Here is a 21,804-nt window from a genome sequence, read left to right as displayed (position 1 = left end):
CAGGGTTCATCTCCCCCTCCAATGCAGGGGTATTCAGATAATTCTGAAAGTTGTCTTTAAGTAGAACTGTAGCTCCTCTCTTGCCAGTGTTGATGTTCACTGGTCACAAGAGTCTTATCACTGGAACCTTAACTCCCTGTTCCAGCAGAAGGTTCCAGACTTACCCCTGGAGCTTCCAATCTGGATCCTTTAGAGTTCTTTCCAACGATTGAATAGGCTATTGTTGGCTTATCAAGTAAGAGCTATAATTAATAATCTTTTTTTCTGTGAGAACTTATGTATGATGCTCAAAAAATTAAATTCAAAGACACATTTAAAATCCAAATTATTCACATTTTGGAGCATCCCCATCTGTGTGATAAAGAAACGAAATGAAAGTATCACTCAAGAGGGTATTGTGTTTCAGAAGGCATCTTGAAGGAGGTGAATCATGAGGTGGGTCTTAAGGGGAGGAGATGAATAGTCAGGAGAAAAGCATTAACTAATATGAGGAGACTTGGAAAGTAAGATACACTGCAGTTTGTCAGTCATCTGGAAGGATAAGAATGATCTGGTTGAAAACCCAAAGTGTAGCAATTATTGACATCATTTGGGATATGAGAGGGCATCTCTAGCAATTATATTATTATGCTTTGATAACAATAAACTGTAGTCAAAAGGCTAGAAAGATGTTATGGTTGGTATAGTTTGACCTTGGAATCTAGAAGATGAAGTTGCTGATGACCCACAATTTTTTATGTCCAGCCCCGATTCTTTCCTGAACTGTAGACACCCATAAGAACCATCACTACATGAATGCCTACTAGACATACCAAGCTTAACACAGCAAACTTAAACAAATACCTGATTTTTTGCACCAGCTGATGAGACCAAAAATCCTCGACTCCTCTTTTCCTGTCATGCCCCCCCATATCTCATCCATTAGCCGGTCCTGTTGACGCCACCACCAAATTACATGTGATAACAGACCATTGGTTTCCCCCAACTTCCCTGCAGCCCCTGCTCAAAGCCAATGAGCCCTTGTGGGTCCTGCGGCAACCACTTCTCACCCCGCCCCCTGCTTCCCTTCTTACCCCTCGGGGCAGCCTTGTGGACTATTAAATACATGATTCAAACAATGTTACTGCCTAGACTAAAGCCCTCTGTGGCTTCCTACTGCAATTAGAATACATTAAAATTCCTTAAAGGATCTTCCATGATCTGGTCTCAGTCTGCCTGTCCCATCTCATAATTCATCCCCTCACCCTTGTGCTCCATGAATTGTGTCTTCTATCTGTCCCTTGAATTACTACGTCAGAGCTTCTGCACATGCCTTTCTCCTGGAAGGAGCAGCCTTCCCAGGACCTTCACTTGGCTGCTCAGTTCCCATTTTTCAGTCTCAGCTCAAGTGTGGCCTCCTCATAGAAAGCTTTCAGAGCGTGTCTTCCAAACAAGGACTGCAGCACACCTCCCAGCCACTCTCCTGCCTTCCATGCTGATTTATTTTCTGGGTAGTAGTTATTAGTATCTGAAATCACCTTTATTTGTTTATATGCTCGTTGTCTGTCTTCTGCCCTGTCTCTGAAGAGAGGCACATTGTTTGTTTCAATGGCATGTAGTCAGAACCCAGAATGTTATGAGTTGATTGACTGAACGAAAGTCCTATTTCCAAATGATTCACCTGAGGTACTCTACAAAGTGAACTGTAGTCGTTTGACTTAAGTGTGAGCCGAACAAGACCTTTGGAGGGACTCTGATGGTCTGCTTCGTAAGTGTGGCCTTACTGAGGATGATCTGCCATCAAGCTTGCAGTTGTTCTTTTTATTTATTTATTTTTTTAAATTTATTTTATTATGTTATGTTAATCACCATACATCATTAGTTTTTGATGTAGTGTTCCATGATTCATTGTTTGCGTATAACACCCAGTGCTCCATGCAGAACGTGCCCTCTTTAATACCCATCACCAGGCTAACCCATCCCCCCACTCCCCTCCCCTCTAGAATCCTCAGTTTGTTTCTCAGAGTCCATAGTCTCTCATGGTTCATCTCCCCCTCCGATTCCCCCCCTTCATTTTTCCCTTCCTACTATCTTCTTTTTTTTTTTTTTAACATATAATGTATTATTTGTTTCAGAGGTACAGGTCTGTGATTCAACAGTCTTACACAATTGTTCTTTTTAAGTGACAAGGTAAAGGTTGCTTTTTCTGGGACAAGGTCAATCTGGGAGAAAGAACCACCATCAGTAGGAGATGCTATTAGAGATGATAAGCCTACCAAGGATCAGAAGGTAACTCAACTACTGGCCACATTGCAGGTTGGAAGTTGAGCAAGACCAACAGGGACAAAATGTTGACAGGAATCTAGGAGGCAGAGTCGTAGGAAAGTGAGAGATAGCCATACATCCTTTCTCTCTCCATGATTCTCTCTGAGCATGCAAAACATTGTTAAAAGATGAGTGTATTAGCAACTTATGATGAAATTCTGGTGCTGATCAGGTTATGTCCAGACCAAGGACAGTAGACATTCCTAAGTCCTATTGTAGCCTTCTCATGACATTCCTGAAAGATGTATAAACACAAGACAATGACTACAGGGGAACAAGGCATCGCTCTATTGTTGGTTGGACTAGTGCTTTTAACCCCAGTGTAGAGCTTTCTGGTAAGGTGTAATGTTAGTCTTACTACCCTCAAGCCTGTCTATAACACCAGCTGGTAAGAGCATACCCCAGCATACAAGAAGAGGAGAAGGGAGAGTACCTGTCTTACCTGAGAGGCTAAATCCTGTGGCAGTGAAAAGCTGGAAGGAAAGAGAACCAAAGCTGGCCTGGCATGCCAGTCTGCCCTTTCACTGTGCTGGCCTTGTTACAGCAAAGAAGCAGAAGAGGCCACGTCATGGACAGCATCTGCTAATCCACTACAGGCTGGACCCTGTGTGAGGTGCAAAGTAGAAAACATCAACCTTACCTTTGAAGGAGTGTGGAGTAGAGTCAAAGCGGAAGACTGATATGCAGAGCTGGCAGAGATGTAATAAAGGCCAGCCCCATGTGGTTAATTGTATGGGTGACCTTTCAGTGTCGTAACTGTATTATCTTACTATTAAGAGCTCATTCTCTCCTCCCAAAGTGTGGGACACTCGAGGGACACCCTGGTCCTTCTCTCATTAGCCTGGCCCTGCCAAGGTGCCTTGCCACAGAGGACAGGGCTGTGGCAGGATCCAGCGGATGGCGTGTCCCCCTGTGAGGACAGGCGGCCCTCACAACTCTCAGGCTCAAGGAAAATAATATGAAACTTGGAATCCAGAATTGCCTATTTGTTTTGACGATTGGCACTGTGCCCTTCTCCACTCCTAATTTATGACAACTGCACAGACATTATGGAAGTAGCAGATGTGGGAAGGCCTGTTTAAACATTAACTTTCCTCCTGATACTAATCAAGTTAACTTTGGGCAAAGAAAGTGGGATTACTGTGAATTCCTTTATAACTGTGAGTCTTTTTCTCTTGGACTTATATAACACACACTCTCTCTCTCTCTCTCTTTCTCTCTCTCTCTCTCACACACACACACACCACACACACACACACACACACACACACACCCTTTTATTTCCTTTACTCTCTTACTGCTTGTTCTGAAGCTGCTGTTTGGATAGTTTTTCCTCTGTTCTCTTTGACTTTCTTTACAGTCTGTATTGTTGAGCCCCAACTCTATCTCTCAGCCCTTTCCTTCCTTCTGACATCTCGCTTATGGCTCTGAGTTTTCTTAAACCACACTCCTTATTTTTCAAGTACAACATCAGCTGTCACATATGTCCCATGTTTCTAAGAATTTATAGGCATAGTTTACATTGGGATGCACAAGATTTTAACAAAATGATCTTGATGCTTTTGCTCGTTTTATTTATTATACTTTTATTACACTGTGGACTTTTATTCTAGAAATAGTGATGATGTGGCTTTGAGAATTCTAGAGCTTTTTTAACAGTTTCAAACAAGCTGCATAATTTTGAATGCAAGATTACTCCCAAGCAGAGCAGCAGAGCACCCCTCTGTCTGTAAGTAAAGCTGTGGTCTGCTCCCCCTTCTGTGTCACTTTGAGGCCCCCATTGTACACACAGGATGTTCAAATGTAGATGATGCAATTCTTATCAGAAGCAATTATACAAAGGATTGAGATATGTTTAAAGTCATTTCCTGGAAGCTTGTGGTGATATGTACTGTCTCTGTTTGTCTAATCCAAAGGCCTGCTGCATGAACAGTCTGAGCTCATTATATGACTCAAAAACCTTAGAACAGTCACTTGTGTAACAAAAGCTGTCTGGCAACAAGGGGTATTTCCAGTGGGAGAGATGTAATTTCTTGTGTCAGCAAGGACTAGTGCATACTTGTTCCTTAAGTAAAGAAGAGAAATATAATGAACATGTGTTATGGCCAATAAAAAATTCCATTTATATATGAGCTTATATTATAGTTCAACTTTTTAACTAAGAAAAATATGAATAAAGCTCTATGTGTGTTATAAATATAACAGCTTGTCTATAGGAGATATGGAAGAGAATTTTAGATGAATAAGAAACATTCAATTCTATAACACATATCAAAGATTATGCCATATGTAGGTTGGAAATAACAGTACTTGGTATTTACTGATATTTGCAATATTTAAAAGTACTGAGTACTCTGTCTTTGCTGAACACATAATACTCACAATAGCTCTATTATTACTCCTTTTACAAATGAGGGGACTGGGACTTGGAAATGTTAAGTAGTTTGCCTAAGATTACAGAGCCAAGAAGTAATGTGCATATGGTAGATTAATGCAAAACAGAGATAAGATGTTCCAAGTGTACATATTTTTTTTAAGTATCCTAGGAGGAGAGCAGCAGAAGGTAATTGGCATTTATAAAAAATATTTAATTCTATTGTTATATAAACTTTATAAAGTAAGATCAACTTCATTCAGTACTTTGAATTAAAATTTCTGCATGGACAGAGATGGCAGTTAACATCTGCCTTTTCATTGTCTCATAGACAGGGATTTGTCATGTAAGTCGGGAGCCAGAGCACAAGGGTTTTACCCTGTTTCCACACCACTAGCTGGGTGACTTTGATAAAGTCACACAACCTCTCTGGAGCACAAAGAGAGGGCCATTCCTACCAAACTGGAATGTTTTGAGCACCTTGTGAGAGAATAAAAGTAAAGCACTTCACTGGTGAAATCCAAATAAAATCTGTAGTTTAGTTAAAAAAAAAAAAAAAAAAAAAATTAAAGCACTTCAAACACTAAACCACTCTAGGAATAAGTCTAACCAAAGAGTGCAGTTTTCTGTACTAGAAAAACGGTAAAACACTGAAAGAAACTGAAGATAACTCAAAGAAATGGAAAGATAGTCCATGCTCATGGATTGGAAGAATAAATATTGTTAAAATGTCTATACTACCCAAAGCAATCTACACATTTAGTGCAATCCCTATCAAAATACCAACAGCATTCTTCAAGCTGGAACATACAGTCCTAAAATTTGTATAGAACCCCAAAAGGCCCTGAATCGCCAAAGCAATCTTGTAAAAGAAAAGAAAAGCTGAAGGCATCACAATTCTAGACTTCTAGTTATATTACAATGCTGTAGTGATCAAAACAGTATGGTACTGGTACAAAAACAGACACATAGATTAATGGAACAGAATAGAAAACCAGCAATAAGCCCACAACTATAAGTCAGTTAATCTTCAGTAAAGCAGGAAAAAGTTTCTTCAACAAATGATGTTGGGAAAACTGGACAGCTACATGCAAAAGAAACTTTCTCACACCGTACACAAAAATAAATTCAAAATGGATTAAAGACCTAATGTGAGACAAGAAACCATCAAAATCCTAGAAGAGAACACTGGCAGTAACCTCTTTGACATCAGCCATAGCATTTTTTTCTTGATATGTCTCCTGAGGCAAGGGAAACAAAAGTAAAAATAAACTATTAGGACTACATCAAAATAAAAAGCCTCTGCATAGTGAAGGAAACAATCAAAAAAACTAAAAGGCAACCTACTGAATGGGAAAAGATATTTGCAAATGACATATCTGATAAAGGGTTAGTATGCAAAATATATAAAAACTTATGAGACTCGGGGCACCTGGTGGCTCAGTTGGTTAAGCATCTGACTCTTGATTTCAGCTCAGGTCTTGATCTCAGGGTCATGAGTTTGGGCCCCACACTGGACTCCATGCTGGGCATGGAGCCTCCAAAAAAAAAAAAAAGAACTTATGGCACTCAACATGCAAAAAACAATCCAATTTAAAAATGGGCAAAAGACATGAACAGACATTTCTCCAAAGAAGGCATCCATATGGCCAACAGACACATGAAAAGATGTTCATCATCACTTATCATCAGGGAAATGCAAATCAAAACTGTTTTGTGATATCACCTCACACCTGTCCACATAGCTAAAATGAACAACACAAGAAACAACAGATACTGGCAAGGATGCGGAGAAAGGGGAACCCTCTTGCACTGTTGGTGGGAATGCAAACTGGTGCAGCCACGCTGGAAAACAGTATAGAGTTTCCTCAAAAAGTTAAAAATAGAACTACCCTATGATCCAGTAATTACACTACTGGGTATTTATCCCAAAAATACAAAAACACTAATCAAAGGGATACATGCACCCCTGTGTTTATAGCAGCATAATCTACAATAGCCAAGATATGGAAGCAGCCCAAGTGTCCATCTATTGATGAATGGATAAAGAAGATGTGGAATATTATTCAGCCATAAAAAAGAATGAAATCTTACCATTTGCAAAGACATGGATGGATGTAGAGAGTATAACGCTAGGTGAAATAACTCAGAGAAAGACAAACACTATATGATTTTATGATTATGTGGAATGTAAGAAACCAAAAAAATAAGCAAAGGGAAAAAAGAGAAAGAGAAACAAATCAAGAAACAGACTCTTAATTATAGAGAACAAACTGATGGTTACCAGAGGGGACATGGGAGTGGGGGGATGGATGAAATAGGTGATGGGATTAAGGAGGGCACTTGTGATGAGCACAGGGTGACGTATGGAAGGGTTGAATCACTATATTGTACACCTGAAACTAATATTACACTGTATGTTAACTAACTGGAATTGAAATAAAAACTTAAAAAAACAGAAATAGACGATATCCACTGTTTTAAAAAAAGAAATAAATCATAGCCACTGTTAAAAAAAAAAAAACACTAAATCATTATGCATATGTGAAGTACTCTCCTTAGCACTGTGTAAAAATACATAGGAAGAAAATCAGGATTTTTAATAACAAGTTCCTCCCTACTTCTCTCCACTGCCTGTTTCTCAACCATTTCTCATCTGTCATCGATTAGCTTCCATGCATATTGGATTAGCTTCAGTCCATTTCTTCTTCTTGGCCAAGAATGCTATTCTGATCCCTTTTCCAAAATAATCATGTCTTTGTCTTTCATTATGGCCTTTAAATATTAGCCAATATCATCCTTTATGTCTTTTTCCAAAGATAAAATTCTCTTGCCATTAGGTTATCCTGGCAGTGCCATTTAACATGCTTACTTTGTTTATTCTCAGAGTTTGCTTTTATTTTAAACCCATGACATATATATTCCTTTTTGTTCTTTCATTACATTTTATTTTCACTAACTTGTAACTTAGTCCAATTTTTGATTCTGGAAAGGCATTAGAAGTCGGACTCTAATAATCTTACACTTTTAAGCTAAAAACTTAATACTTTTATAAATAATTATTATGTTATTGCCATATAATTAAACCATCACTCAACACTGTTAATATAGATGTGCAAAATATCATGTCTCCTATCAACAAAGACCTTCTCTAAGCAGCCAGTAGGGGCAGAATAGTGAACCGAGTATCTTTTAGAACCCCATGAACCACCCTGGTGTTGATCCACCTACATTTGTTACACCATAGTTGTCCATTTCGTTTCCACTAAGTTTAAATAATCTTTATAGCTAAATTTTTTCCATGGTTTCTGTTATTTATCATAAGTAAAAATCTATAGTAGAAAAGGCACTTTAAATATCCCCAGCTCAGACTTCTTTCTCCCTTCCCCCACTCTGGACACAAATTTGTGTGTATACCTACAAACACACACACACACACACACACACACACACACCCATCTTTTGTGACTTGCATAGGGGATAGATCTGCTACTCCCAAATGTCTGGAGACCTTCAGTGATCTGTGAAAATTCTCCATGCCTCACTAGTTTGTCTTATAATTTAAAGCTTTCCACTGTGTTGATGCCTGAATGTCTGTTCCTGGAACAAAGTTCATTTACAAAAGTGAATGGGGCTTACATATGCACACCTTCCTGGTGGCCAGTTGTCTGAAACTTTTCCATCAGGCTAGCTCCATCTGAAGAGGGATTTGGGGAATACAGAGTGGCATGGGTGGAAACTGTTAATTTGTTTATGGCTAATAGGATGGGAAAACAATGAATACCTGTCCTCTAGAAGAGTTCTAAGCAGAACTTACTATGATAGAAAGAATCAGGGGTTTGGAATGAAAGGACACAGGTGCAGATCTAGGCTTTGTTGCCAATTAGACGCTTAGACTTGTTTTTTTATAGGAAAACAGGAATAGTTGTAACACTTGACCTCTATTTATAAGGATCAAAGAAGACAGTGTACATTAAAAGTACTTTATAAACTATTAAACAGTTTATAAATGTTACTTTTCCAAATTTTATCATTGATAAAACAACCATCTGCCTAAGCACCTTGTTGAAATGTACTATCTCAAGGGCTTTGATTTAGAAAAATGTGGTGGTCTTAAAAATCATTCCTTCCCTTCGAAGAATGTAGAATTTATGTCATCACAAGGCTTTAAATTGAATATATCAACTTTTGATTTTAACTTTAGGAAAACTGCATGTTGGATGAGTCAACATAACAGAATCAGCTTTTATTTGATTCATCTGTTTACAGTACAAAAGCTCATTTCCAGGCTTTTTATGAAACAGAACAATAGGCTTAAGATGTTTTAGCAATAATGAGGTTGGTGGACTCGACATCAGGGAACTGAAAGACCTTGAGGGTTTAGCCATCCCCTATTTAAGGAAGCAATCTGGCAGCCAAAGGAGCCTGAGGTAGCGTAATGAAGCTTAGAAACTAAAATTTCCTTTCAACACACGCCAAAGGGTTTAACTATTAAATTTATAGCAACAGTATTTCCCAACCAGGAGCTAAAAATGAACTCTCTTTACCTGTCTTCCTCCTTCCTGGAGACTTGAAGTCTTCCCAGGTGATTTCTTTGCATCATAAACTCCTTTTACATTTCAAGCAGGAAGCAAGTAGCTATAGAGAACTCACCAGAACCCTTGTGTTGTCAGTGGCTTGGAACTAAACAATGTAAGGAACAATATTTATATTTATATACTATAGACTTTGAAATTTCTTACATTAATGTGTTATATACAATAGGCTTCTAATCCTAAGTAAAATATCCCCTTGGATGTCTGATAGATACCTCAAACTTAAAATACCTCACACTGAGCTCTTGAGCTCATCCTATCTCAAAATCTTGCTCTACTGAGAGTATCCCCCTTATCTGATCATGACCACTTGGTTCCTTTTAGTTTCTTTTTTTTTTTTTTAAGATTTTATTTATTTATTTGAGAGAGAGAGACATAGTGAGAGAGGGAACACAAGCAGGGGGTAGTGGGAGAGGGAGAAGCAGGATTCCCGCCAAGCAGGGAGCCCAACGTGGGACTCGATCCCAGGACCCTGGGACCATGACCTGAGCCGAAGGCAGACGCTTAACAACTGAGCCACCCAGGCCTCCTTGACTCTATGTGTGTGTGTGTGTTTGCATGAGTATGGGTGTGGGTGTGTGTATTTAAAAACTAACCTCTCAAGAAATCCTGATGGCCCTACCTTCAAAATATATCTAAAATAAGATCACTTCTCACAGCCCTGTAGGAACCCCTCATCACCTCTTGCCTGGATTTTGCATTTGCCTCTGAAGTGCTTCACCTGCTTCACCTTGGCCCAATGCAATAATTCTCAACAAAGCAGTCTTCCAAATCCTTCTAAAATATGTCAGCTCACATTACTACTGTGTTAAAAAAAAATCCTCCAATGGCTTTCTCATGTCACTCACGGGCAAAGCCATGTTCTTAGAATTTCATATCAATCTTATGGGATCTGGCCCCATTACCAATCTGACCACCTCCTCCCACATTCTTCCTCTTACAGTGTGGTCCAACCACAGGGCTTTTGCACTCGCTGTTCCCACAGCCTAGTATTCTTCCACCAGAGTCTTATGGTTTACTCCTTCGCCTCCTTCGAGTCTTTGCTTAAATTGCACCTTTTCAGTGAGGCCCTTCCTGACCATTCTAATAAAGATTATAACACCCTCCACGCCACATCCTTCTCCTTTTTCCCGTAAAGCACTGATCATCATCATGATATGTTTTATTTACTTATTAAATTTATTGTCTATCTTTTCCCCACTAGAATGTCAGCTTCATGAGACCAGAATTGTTTGACTGACTTATTCATTGACGTATCGCCAGTGCCTAGAATCAAGTCTGGCACGTAGTAGGTCTAGCCACCACGTACAGCCTCATAGGCTGCATACTTAACAAGGCCAGAGCACACTATTTATATGGAAATGGTATCCCCTGGAGTTGTGCAAAATTTCAGCCCCACAGGATTTCAATAAACGTTTGTTGAATCAAAGAAAACATGTTTTGCCCTACTATCTTAAGTACATTCTGTCAATAATCTCTAGAAAAATCGCTAGTATTAAAGGAACACTTGCAGAGTTTATAGACTCACAGACCAAAGGAAGATATTTATAACAGCCCCTGGATTGTAGGTTTAAACTACCTACACCACCATAAATACTGTTTACTAACTAAACAAAGTATTTTGAATTCCACTGGAGGTGGGCAAATTGTCTGTGTTTTGGAACTCTACATAATCACTATTTCCCCACAAGATAATTGAACAGTAAGTGTTATTTTAAGTCATCTTGGAAGAATTCCCAGTTTCACTGTAGGAAAGAGAGTTTATATCTTGGGATTTTGTTTTGTTTTGAGAATCAGCACACACGACTGTTCATGCAGCTCTTTTGTCTGTTGTGATTACGTTAAATCCATTCCTTCAAAGATGTTTTACCATACTACAGCAGGGTTTACTCACTCACCTATCCTATTCTCCACCTTTGTAACATTTTCTCCTGGCATGTTTCTTCCTGTTACAGCTGATTACATAAGATTTTATAGCTAGGGACGCCTGGGTGGCTCAGTCGGTTAAGCGTCTGCCTTCGGCTCAGGTCATGATCCCAGGGTCCTGGGATCGAGTCCCGCATCGGGCTCCCTGCTCCACGGGGAGCCTGCTTCTCCCTCTGCCTCTGTCTCTCTCTCTGTCTCTCATGAATAAATAAATAAAATCTTAAAAAAAAAAAAAAAGATTTTATAGCTAAATATACCAGCCTCCCTCACCTTCCTGTCTGATTAATATAAGAATGTCACAATTCCCTTGGAGTAGCCACTGGTGACGTCGTAGCCTTTCCTTATGAGGATGAATTGTCAGGAACCAGGATTTCACTGAGGCCTGTGGGTAGAAGCGTGGGTAGAAGCGAGGAGAGTCTACTGGAAATGTTGCCAATAAGGGAGTTAACAATGGTCTTTGAAACATTCTCTGTAGTCACTAGCATGACCTGGAGGCTACTAACTAATGTGGTTCACCATATTGAAAGAATGAGTCATATATGATGAGGACACCCTGGTTCTTTACCAGTCACCAAGGTGATCTGGTTTTCCACTGTTACCTGTTGTCTTGTGTTAGTTTAATATGGCATCATACTGCCAGAGATTTACATGTTTTCTTTGAGAGATTTACAAGTACTTTCACATCCTTTTTGTTAAGAGGCACACAGTTGTGCAGATGTTTCTTTTTCTCTCTTCTTCCCATTTGATTCGTGTAGGAGGCCACAGCTCTCACAGCAGTAGTGGAGATGTCATACCCCCTCCTGAATGTGAGATTATCAAATCCCGAATTCTTTGGTGAGGTTGGAGGAAGTGAGGTGGGGAGGTGTGTCCAGGGAGCACTTAGTCAAGAGGAGACAGCAAGTAGCCTTTTGAGCTTTCTCATTGAGAAGTAGGTAACTCCATGATGGTGCTTTACTGCTGAAGACTCTGGAGAACAAGATGGTTAAATTTTAGATGAGAAACACTTAATTTTTACTCTTCAGTGTGTTTTTTGCCCTTGGGCTGGTGAGGATGGATGGAAAATGTGCATAATGAAAGTCGCCCAAATTACCACATTTAGTATTATTTGAACATGATCTGCTCTTACCTACATTATGAACAGTACAGCCTGGGCCCACAGTGTGGATGTGCTCTTACAAGTTGACCTTGGCTGGTGTCCTTCCAGTCCATAGCCTCCTTATACACCACACAGCCACACCCTCATCACGGTAGACATGGCCTGACCATCAGTTTCCAGATCCACCACTCCTTGATTATTCTGGAACACAGCCCATTTGTCCAGATAGTTTTCCCAATCTGGGCCCTATTGCCAGGCCTTTGTGCAGCTAAGAGGAAGGAGAATAAGCTAAGGGTTAAGAGCTTGGGCATCAGAATCAGTTACACTTAGCTCTCACTTACTGTGTAAATCATTAACTGTCTTTCAAAATAATTGGTATTTTCTTCTTTCCATGATTATTCACACTCTTCCCTCTGCTGAGAATGATGACTGCCACCTTCATCTTTCAATATCCATTTTTGCATCCTCTGACCATTTTAACATTTGTTCCAGAGAGGAACTTATTTATATCTTTCTGTTCATTTGTGTTGTTATTGTTTTACTTGTCATGTATCTTAAATAGTTTTACTAGATTTAGTAGATTGCACCTTAGTCTTTTTGTATCCATTGTGGCACTTAGTGTGAGGCACATGTTGTTTAATCAACAATGATAAAATATTTTTGCAGAAGGCTCATGAAAGAATTTAAGTTTCATCTAATCTGCCAACCTTGACAGGGAAAAAAAACATTGAATCAAATATGCTTCCTTAGTAACTGAATGCTGCTGAGTAATTAACCTACTATAGATTCTGAAGATCAGACTGTTTACATGGACTCTTTCTGTCCATTCTTCTGTAACCAGAAATGTTAGGTGAGTGTCTCCACAGGGAAACATTTAGTCTCTGGTTGGACAAGCTGGGTAGGAAATGAAACTAACCAAAAGGAGGATGGGAGCACCAGTCTCCAAACTCTGCATCCTGTGTTCTGGCTACAAACACGTTACACATAAAGAAAGCTCCACAGTATATTTGCTCTGTGTTTTTGCTAAGGATCCTCTTATATAGACAATAAACAGTAAAACCACTTAGATAACTCATCTGTTCCCTAAGTAAATTAACATATGAAAATACTTAGGACAAGAAAAGCACTCAACAAATGTTAGTTTTTGTTTTGGTTTTAATATTGTTTCATTCTTTAAAGTTGTGCTGACCAATAAGGCAGCTGCTAGCCTCATGTGGCTACTGAGCCCTTGAAATGTTACTTCTCCATACTGATTTGTGCTCTGAGTATAAAACACACTGAATTTCAAAGACTTAGTATGGAAAAAAGAATGTCATATAGCTCATTAATAATTTTTATTTTTAATGATTGCATACTAGTTTGGTATATCAAGTTAGATAAAATATATTATTTAAGTGAATTTCAGCTTTGCTTTTTATTGTATTAATGTGACTACTAGAAAATTTTAAATTACATATGCAGATCACATTTGTGACCTGCATTATATTTCTATACTGTATGCAAATATTCATTAAGAATCTTGATCAGCTAAGAGAAAAGGAAAAAGAACAAATTATAACTGAACAAATATGAACTATTTTCTTATTAAGATTGAAATTAAATGTGGGGGATTTTTTCATTGTTTTGTGGTCAGTTTTAAACTTTAAGAAACTATACTAACATTTTATATCTAATGAAAAATAATTCCTATTTCTAGGTTACTAGTTGGTTCACCTTGGAGTGGCTTTCCTGAGAACCGAATGGGAGATGTGTATAAATGTCCTGTTGATCTGTCCAATGCTACATGTGAAAAGCTAAATTTGGAAAGTAAGTAGTAATTAGCAATATGACTTTTTACAAATAACAAGATCTCATTTGATGTAACTCTAATTTAAAAAAATAACAAAATCAATCATAGTCTGTCTTGAAGAAACATAGACAACTTTTTTGCCTTTATTATCTTTAGTCATATGGGGTCCAATTGTATCCAAATTTCCAACACAGCTTAAAGACCTGATTTAATAAGATACATGAGAAATGTGCTGCCTCTTGGACCATCTACCCCCAGACTGTGGACCAGTTTCCATCAATGTTCAGGATTATTTTGCTGATTATTTATAGATATCTAAGTCTAACCATACCTCTTTCCCTCCTCAAAACAAACCATTAGGTATAGACCTGTCAATACTAGTGTTGCTTTTAGAGATGCTGAGAAACACTCTGTTGCATTCTAATAAAAAAAAATTGTCACTATTTAGAATACTTCGTAATTGTTTGTATTTACTATTTTACATGGCTAGTCTCATGACTTCCTTTTAAAATTCAGTCATTAATGTTTTGGGCCAGCTTCTACTGTATGCATTTTTTTATAACACTTTAAGGATTTTTTTTTTTCTGATCCATAATAAAACATTAGATGGAGCTGTTGTGACCTTGAAAAGAGTAGGTTGGCAAATTGTAGACCGAATAGTGTCCTCAGGTTTGTATTGTTTGGCCAGCATTTTGTTTTTAAAAAATTTAAATTTAAATGCCTGTAAGTCATGCCCTTTACAGACACTACCCCCTAATATCTGACATTCTGTAACCTCACTCATTTAAGTGTACAAGCTACCAGATCACTGAAGGCCTCCTTTCTTTACATGTGATTATGTAATGTGAGTACCTGGATATATGACACCAAATTCAATGCTACACATAAGCATCAGTGTGGGGGTCTTTTTTTAAACCAGTTTAAATAAATGGTGAAGATTTATTCACTTTTTAAAATATTTTTCCCTTTGAAAGGTGCCACAAGCATTCCCAATGTTACTGAAATGAAAACCAACATGAGCCTTGGCTTGACTCTCACAAGGAACATGGGCACTGGAGGATTTCTCGTGAGTGTTTACCTTTCAAATTCCCATCTATTTCAAGAAAGTATGAAGTTAGTGTCTTCTCACCATCCCACCTATCAAATCAAATCTTGACACTTAAATATTAGAGTTTGCTTTTGGATAAATCATCCATTGTGGATATACAACATGAAATGCCCATCTGTTGATGTATAGACTTCTTAAGATATTCAGCAAAAGCATTGCCACAGAATGTCTTAGAGAAAAGCAACACAAGGAACACCGATTCTTTGCCCTTGGAAAGTACTCTTAGCATTTGTTGATAATAGCAGAATTCCAGGTCTCATTTCTCCTTCCCGTAGGAACATTCAAGATAGGTACTGCTAATTCAGAGAGTGGATTTCAAAGCTGAAGAGTATTTCTGTCTTTAATCCTTTGCTGTAACTGTTGGTAAATCTGATATCATCTAAGTCATGGCTTGGTCTCTTCTTATTTCATATTAGTGTTTACTCTCATTTAGTTTCTAGAATGCTGAGGAAAGAATCACAAATCAGTGAGAAAAAAATACCTTCTTTAACAAGCGGTCTGGGGACAATTAATTGGTTAATAACTTGTATATTCAAATATGCTTTCAAGTGAATTAAAGAGTTAATATTAAAAACTGGAAGAAAATGGAAATTTTCTGAAAGACGGAAAAATTTCTGAGCTTAGAACTAACAGGAGAAATAATATAGGAAATTGTTGAAAATATCTGACTATATTAAAAAATGAAAACCATCACATACCAAAAAAAATTTTAAGGCAAATAAAAACCCAATTTTATTAGACATTCCCACCAGCTCATAGATGATCCTAGTTATATCGCCCTGTTAAAATAGCCATAGAATGCTTAATTTAACTTTACATTAGTTATGTCTATACGATTGACATGCTAACTTAAAAGCCTATGTGTATAATAACTAAATTATTCTAAAAATATAATCAATTTTTAACAATGTCTTTCTACTTTTACTAATAGATACTAGTATTCAGACATTGGTATTCAGATATCAGGTATTGCTTATAATATGTGTAATTCAAAGCAAAATGAATATTGCAATGAATCTTCACAGTTTATGATATCCCAAAGTCTTTATAATAGCGTTGCTTTCCTCTTTTTTTTTTTTTTTTTTTTTTTTTTTTTGTTTGCTTGTTTGTTTTTAAGGTTGAATAAATTCAGGAAGAGGAACATATTGAGATATAGGGATTACAGGTTGTACTTCAAAATTTTTAATGTGTAACTTCAGGTAAAGTAATTTAAAACTGCTAGAGAATTTAAGAGATTAATTTAACAATCAATGTAGCAAGCAGAGAAGGCGCAAAGGGGGAGGGAGGGAGAGAGAGAGAGGAAAAAAAGAAAGAAAAAAAAAGCCAAAGCTTCCTTTACATACCTAAAAGGTCAAAATCTTAAGATACTCTTAAGAATTATGTGGAAAAGACTGACAATCATCACATTTTTTTTTTTAAACTTCTTAAGTTCTGGGCTTAAAGCAGGAATGTAGTTCTGGCATTAACAATTGGCATATTCTAATTTCAACTTCTAAATGCTGTTTTCCATTGCTTTTAAAACAAAAAAAAAAGATCTTGAATATTTCATGAGTTACTGTTTTTCAAGGTGATTTAAAAAAAAACGATTGGGGATGGGGATATAGGAATCAATAATTGGTATCTGTTATTTGGTAAACTAACCAAAGCCGTCAATTGTGATTGTCCCTTAACTAACTGGCAAAATGAACCAGTTTTATAGGAGGAAGAACTATGGCTTATTCATTGAGCACGAAATATGACCACAGCTGCTTTTCCTTCGAGCAACCAACAATTACTGGATCAAATAAATTCCCTTTTATTCTTCCAATTGCTTTTTGCAAGTTCACACTTTTTTGTTAAGCTTTAATAATTGATCCACAGCTTTACCTAATGTTAAACTTTGTAGGTGCTCTTTAAGATCTTGTCTAGACTTCTCTTTCCCATTTTTGTCCTTTTACATCTAGCAATTTTAATATTATTTAATGTGACGTTTTCTGTGTGATTTAATCACAACTGAAGCAGGAGTTCTTGGCATTCAAGGGCTGCTGAAAAAGAGAGATTTGAGGCTGGGTTGACGGGACTATGAAGAATTGTAGTATGTCTGGTGTGGGCAGGGAGACAAGTGGTAGTTTGGATGACCTAAGGTTTTATGTAGTAGAAAAAGGGGGATCAGAAGTCCTCAAATAAATACTTTAGAACAAAGTCAGAAACTGGCAGTTCATGAACATCATTGTGTTTGTTGAGCCCATAGAGTTTTTTGGGGGTTTTTTTAATTGAATTTTCACAAAGAATTTGTCCTCTCAGGCCCTCCTTGAAAATTGGAAAGATCTGGCAAGGCTGGCAATGGGCAAGAGCCATGGTGGCTGCCCCTGGGTTCTTCATTCATCATGGCGTCTATACCAGCCCAGAACACTCCTAGGTTCCTGCCTGGCCCTGGGGCTTGTGGGCCTATGGTTTCTGCTGAATAGAATAAGAGGTAGTAGACAGAGAGCATAGTAGTATAAGTGAGTGGTATAATCTTTGTTCAAGAATAATAATAGCAATGAAGCTGGCTTACAATTATGTAGCATTTTGCTATTTACCCTGCACTGTTCTAAATGTTTTATATCTATAGACCCACTTAATCTTTACAACAACCTTAAAAGATAATAGGTATGATTATCCTCGTTTACAGATTCAGCCCCTGAGGCCCAGGTAACTGAGAGACCGAAGAGGAAGGAAAGCACCCGCTTTCTCTAGCTTGGGGGGTGACCAGAGGGGCTTCTCCCTGCACCATCAAGACCTGCCTCCCAGCCCAGCGGCCACCTTCTTTCTCCCTTACTTCTGGTTGCTCTTTCTTTCTGAGACACTTTCTCTCAGAGGCTTTTTTTTGATCTGTTAGTTCATTACAAGAGTTGACAATTCCTAGTATCTGGTAAAATCATAGAAATGATCTCTGAGTTTTACCAATGGAGACGTAGAGGACTCATGTTTTCCATGTTTTGTCATTGCTCTCATTTCTCTGAAGACGTGTGGGCCCCTGTGGGCACAGCAGTGTGGAAGTCAATATTACACAACTGGGGTTTGTTCTGACGTCAGTCCCGATTTTCAGCTCTTGACCAGCTTTGCACCTGCAGTTCAGAGTAAGTGATGAATGTGCAGAGGGTCTGAGCAATGCCTTACATGAAGGGGGAAGGTGGGATTTATCAAGTGCCACCCAACTCCTCAAGTCCATTTTACTTTGTTCCATTTGCATATGTGTGTGAAGACTGAATTACCTATGGAAATCTGTTTCTTTCATCTTTTCCTGTGTAGCCTGCCCTTCCCTCATAGATGTTGTGGTTGTGTGTGATGAATCAAACAGTATTTATCCCTGGGATGCAGTAAAGAATTTTTTGGAAAAATTTGTCCAAGGCCTGGATATAGGCCCAAAAAAAACACAGGTATGGATTTGAATAATACATACACTAACCCACAGCTTTCTTTCTGAGAAAATATTGTTAGCTATGACGTCTTAATTTTTGCATTTGTCAGATCCCCATATTAAATGCATTTAATGGTAATCTTGACAGTTAATTGAAACTTGTACTACATTGAGTTGTTCTGTCTATGCCTTTGCCCAATGCTGGTTTTTGAGATTTGAGACTTCTGTTTCTGACACAAGCATCGGATGTGGGATAGAGCATTTTGTGTGTGTGTGAGAAAGAGAGAGAGAGTGGAAGTGGGGGGAGGGGCATAGGGAGAGAGAGAGAGAGAGAGAATCTCAAGCAGGCTCCACGCCCAGCACAGAGCCTGACTCGGGGCTCGATCTCACGACCCTGAGATCATGACCTGAGCTGAAATCAACAGTCGGATGCTTAACTGACTGAGCCACCCAGGCATCCCTGAGATATAGCATTTTAATCCTCTTTAGTTGCTTATTTTTCCCTCCTATAACTCATGAATTTATTAATACATTTTAAAATCCTGTATGTATTCTTTCTTGACAGCCACTTGGACTAATAATTTCTTTTTATTGTTTGCTGGTAAAACAATTGTCCTTGAATTCTGGAATTTTTTTATAAAGAAGTCCATAGACAGTATAATCCTATCTTTCATTATTTTTTAGTCTTTTATCATATTTTAGTCTATCCTTCCTTTTTTACACAGGACACTTCTTTTAAATAATTTTGTGTAGCTGCCTGTGTTTTAATGAGTCTTTAATTTGCTTTTCTGTCTTCTTGAGATAGGCATCCAAAACTCAGGAACAGAAGCTTCTCACTTTCCAAAAACCAAATAGCATTTATTGTTAAAATTTTGGGTCTTTTTTCTTTCTTTTTTATTGGATTTGCCATTTCATGGCTTATTCTGGTTGTAGAACCAACATCAACAGGAACCAGTTCACAGTTACCAGTGTATGTTTTTGGGTTGTTCCTGTCATCTGAGGCCTTAGTGTCCAACATCTAGTAACAATTGTTGGAACATTTCCCCCTAAATGTTTTGCAGTTAGCTATATTGAAATTTGATTTTCTGCTTTCCTGTACAGTATTACAAAATATTATTGTATGTTTTCCCCATTGACATTGCTTTTCAATACCTAAAGGACACTAATGTCCACTGAAACTTTGGAGGTTTCACTGTGTGAAACTTCTGTGAATAAGACTATGTGTAGGGGCACGTGGGTGGCTCAGTCAGTTAAGTGTCTGACTTGAGCTCAGGTCATGATCTCAGGGTCCTGGGATCAAGCCCCACATCAAGCCCCATGGCAGGCTCCATGCTCAGCAGAGAGTCTCCTTGTCCCTCTCCCTCTGCCCCTCCCCCAGCTCGTGCTCTCTCTCTCTCTCTCTCAAATAAATAAAATCTTTTTTAAAAAGACTAGGTATGGCACTGATTTCTGTATAGCACCATCTTAAGGCCCATCATAAGAGAAGTGTTCCTAAGTATCTGCTTATTTTATCTGTCTCTAAATGGATTACCCCCATTACAAGATTTACTCTATTTCATAGTCTCTCGCAAGGAATTTAAGGCCTTCCTCTTCTTGTCTTCCTACCCTAATACATCTTTTTCATCTCTAGAGGTGCTTTACAAAGTCTCTTTTTCTTCCAATCTAAATTTGACCTTTCTGTAAGTCCTAATATACTACATTTCTTTGAGTCTTCTATGCATCACTCCCCTTTCTCACACCGAAGTTCTGGGGCTGTCATGGGAGTTACTAACATCTTCCTCTCATTTTAGACTTTTAAATCCTTAGAGTTATTTTTGACCCATCCTCTCTCTCAAGTCTTACATCCTATCCTAAGGAGAAGGCTCCAGCAATATCATGTTTTTCACATCTTCCTAATGCCTACTTGATTGCTTCCTAGCAAAAGTAGCTGATTGAACTCAGAAATCCAGGCCTTGCACCTTCCACCTTCCTTACAGACTGACCTCTATTTTAGAGACCTTTTTACCACTAATCTCCTATTGCCACTTCTTGTTCTGAAAGCCCCCAACTCCTAGGCATAGAGGATGATTTCAGTGCTGAGAACCAGGATGTTAATAGAAGTGTTTGGCCTTCTTGATCTAAAGGATTAGGATATGTGCCCCAGAATCTTGTTCAGAAGTTGTTCTCTCTCTCAGGTCTTTCAAATAAGACTCTCCCTAATGGCATCTTCTCTGAAGGCCAGAAACTTCTTGCCCACATGCTCATATAGCAGGTTTCTTCCAAAAATGCTGAAGTCTGTGATTAGAGGAAATCCAGAACAATAAATTGACTGTGTTGATTAGCTCACTGTTTTGTTTTGGGTTTTTTGTATTCAAATCTAATTCTTTGTTTAATATGCAAATATTCTCAATTGATGAGCTGTTATCTTCCATCTATGACTGCTTATAATTGTTTACTAGCTCATATCCATTGTTAATTAGAAAATTTATATCATTTAATCTTCTTGTTAATGAACTTTATTCTAATATTTATCCATATTAAAATATTACAAGACAGTGCTTTAAAATCTATTACTAGATAATCTATAACTATTATAGTTGAAAATATGTAACTGTTACTCTTGAGAACCAAATTATACCAGATAGGACCTCATCTTGCTTATCAACAAGTACTGCTGCTTTTTCCTGACAGCCTCTAACAAAGAAGTCATTCTATTGGAAGAAAAATAACTATTCTTAAGAACAAAATTGGAAATGATTCCCTTATACTATCAGCCCACATCCAGATGCACTTTTGATTTTGATTATATTGGTTAATTAGAAATTATTTATAACTTAATGACAAGCCTTTAATGAACTTCTGCTTTCTTGAAGGTGGGGTTAATTCAGTATGCCAACAATCCAAGAGTTGTATTTAACCTGAACACTTTCAAAACCAAAGCTGAAATGATTGAAGCAACATCCCAGACATACCAGTATGGGGGAGACCTCACAAATACATTCAAAGCAATTCAATATGCAAAGTAAGTTATGATGCTAATAGCCCAATATTTTGATAAAATAGAAGTGCTTGTAAATAAGAAAGACCAAAAAAAAAAAGACAAAAATAATGTACCTGGTACTTAACACTTAAATTAGAAGTAATAAAGAAGAAAAGTTCAAACGTTCTGTCACTTGAACACTTTGAAAAGGCAATAGGAAATGAAATTTTAAAATCTTTGATTTCTAGGACTTTTAAAAGATATTCCATGA

The 21,804-nt window shown here is 37.9% G+C and overlaps 1 protein-coding gene across 1 annotated transcript in view; it reads left to right on the top strand.

The window, feature by feature from the left end:
• The window catches only part of ITGA2 (integrin subunit alpha 2), a 102,669-nt gene that overhangs the window by 28,323 nt on the left and 52,542 nt on the right, over positions 1-21,804 (top strand). Inside the window, exons 3-7 of the mRNA XM_045903519.3 lie at positions 13,992-14,101; positions 15,059-15,150; positions 18,179-18,293; positions 18,466-18,593; positions 21,427-21,575. Of these exons, the coding sequence (XP_045759475.1) occupies positions 13,992-14,101; positions 15,059-15,150; positions 18,179-18,293; positions 18,466-18,593; positions 21,427-21,575 (594 nt within the window). The remainder of the gene's footprint in view (positions 1-13,991; positions 14,102-15,058; positions 15,151-18,178; positions 18,294-18,465; positions 18,594-21,426; positions 21,576-21,804) is intronic.

The sequence above is a fragment of the Mirounga angustirostris genome, unplaced genomic scaffold, assembly GCF_029215605.1.
Source record: "Mirounga angustirostris isolate CCGP_5_RB_7025 unplaced genomic scaffold, mMirAng1.0.hap1 SCAF_7, whole genome shotgun sequence".
NCBI classification, from domain to species: domain Eukaryota; kingdom Metazoa; phylum Chordata; class Mammalia; order Carnivora; family Phocidae; genus Mirounga; species Mirounga angustirostris.
This window is presented reverse-complemented; position numbering and strand designations above follow the sequence as displayed.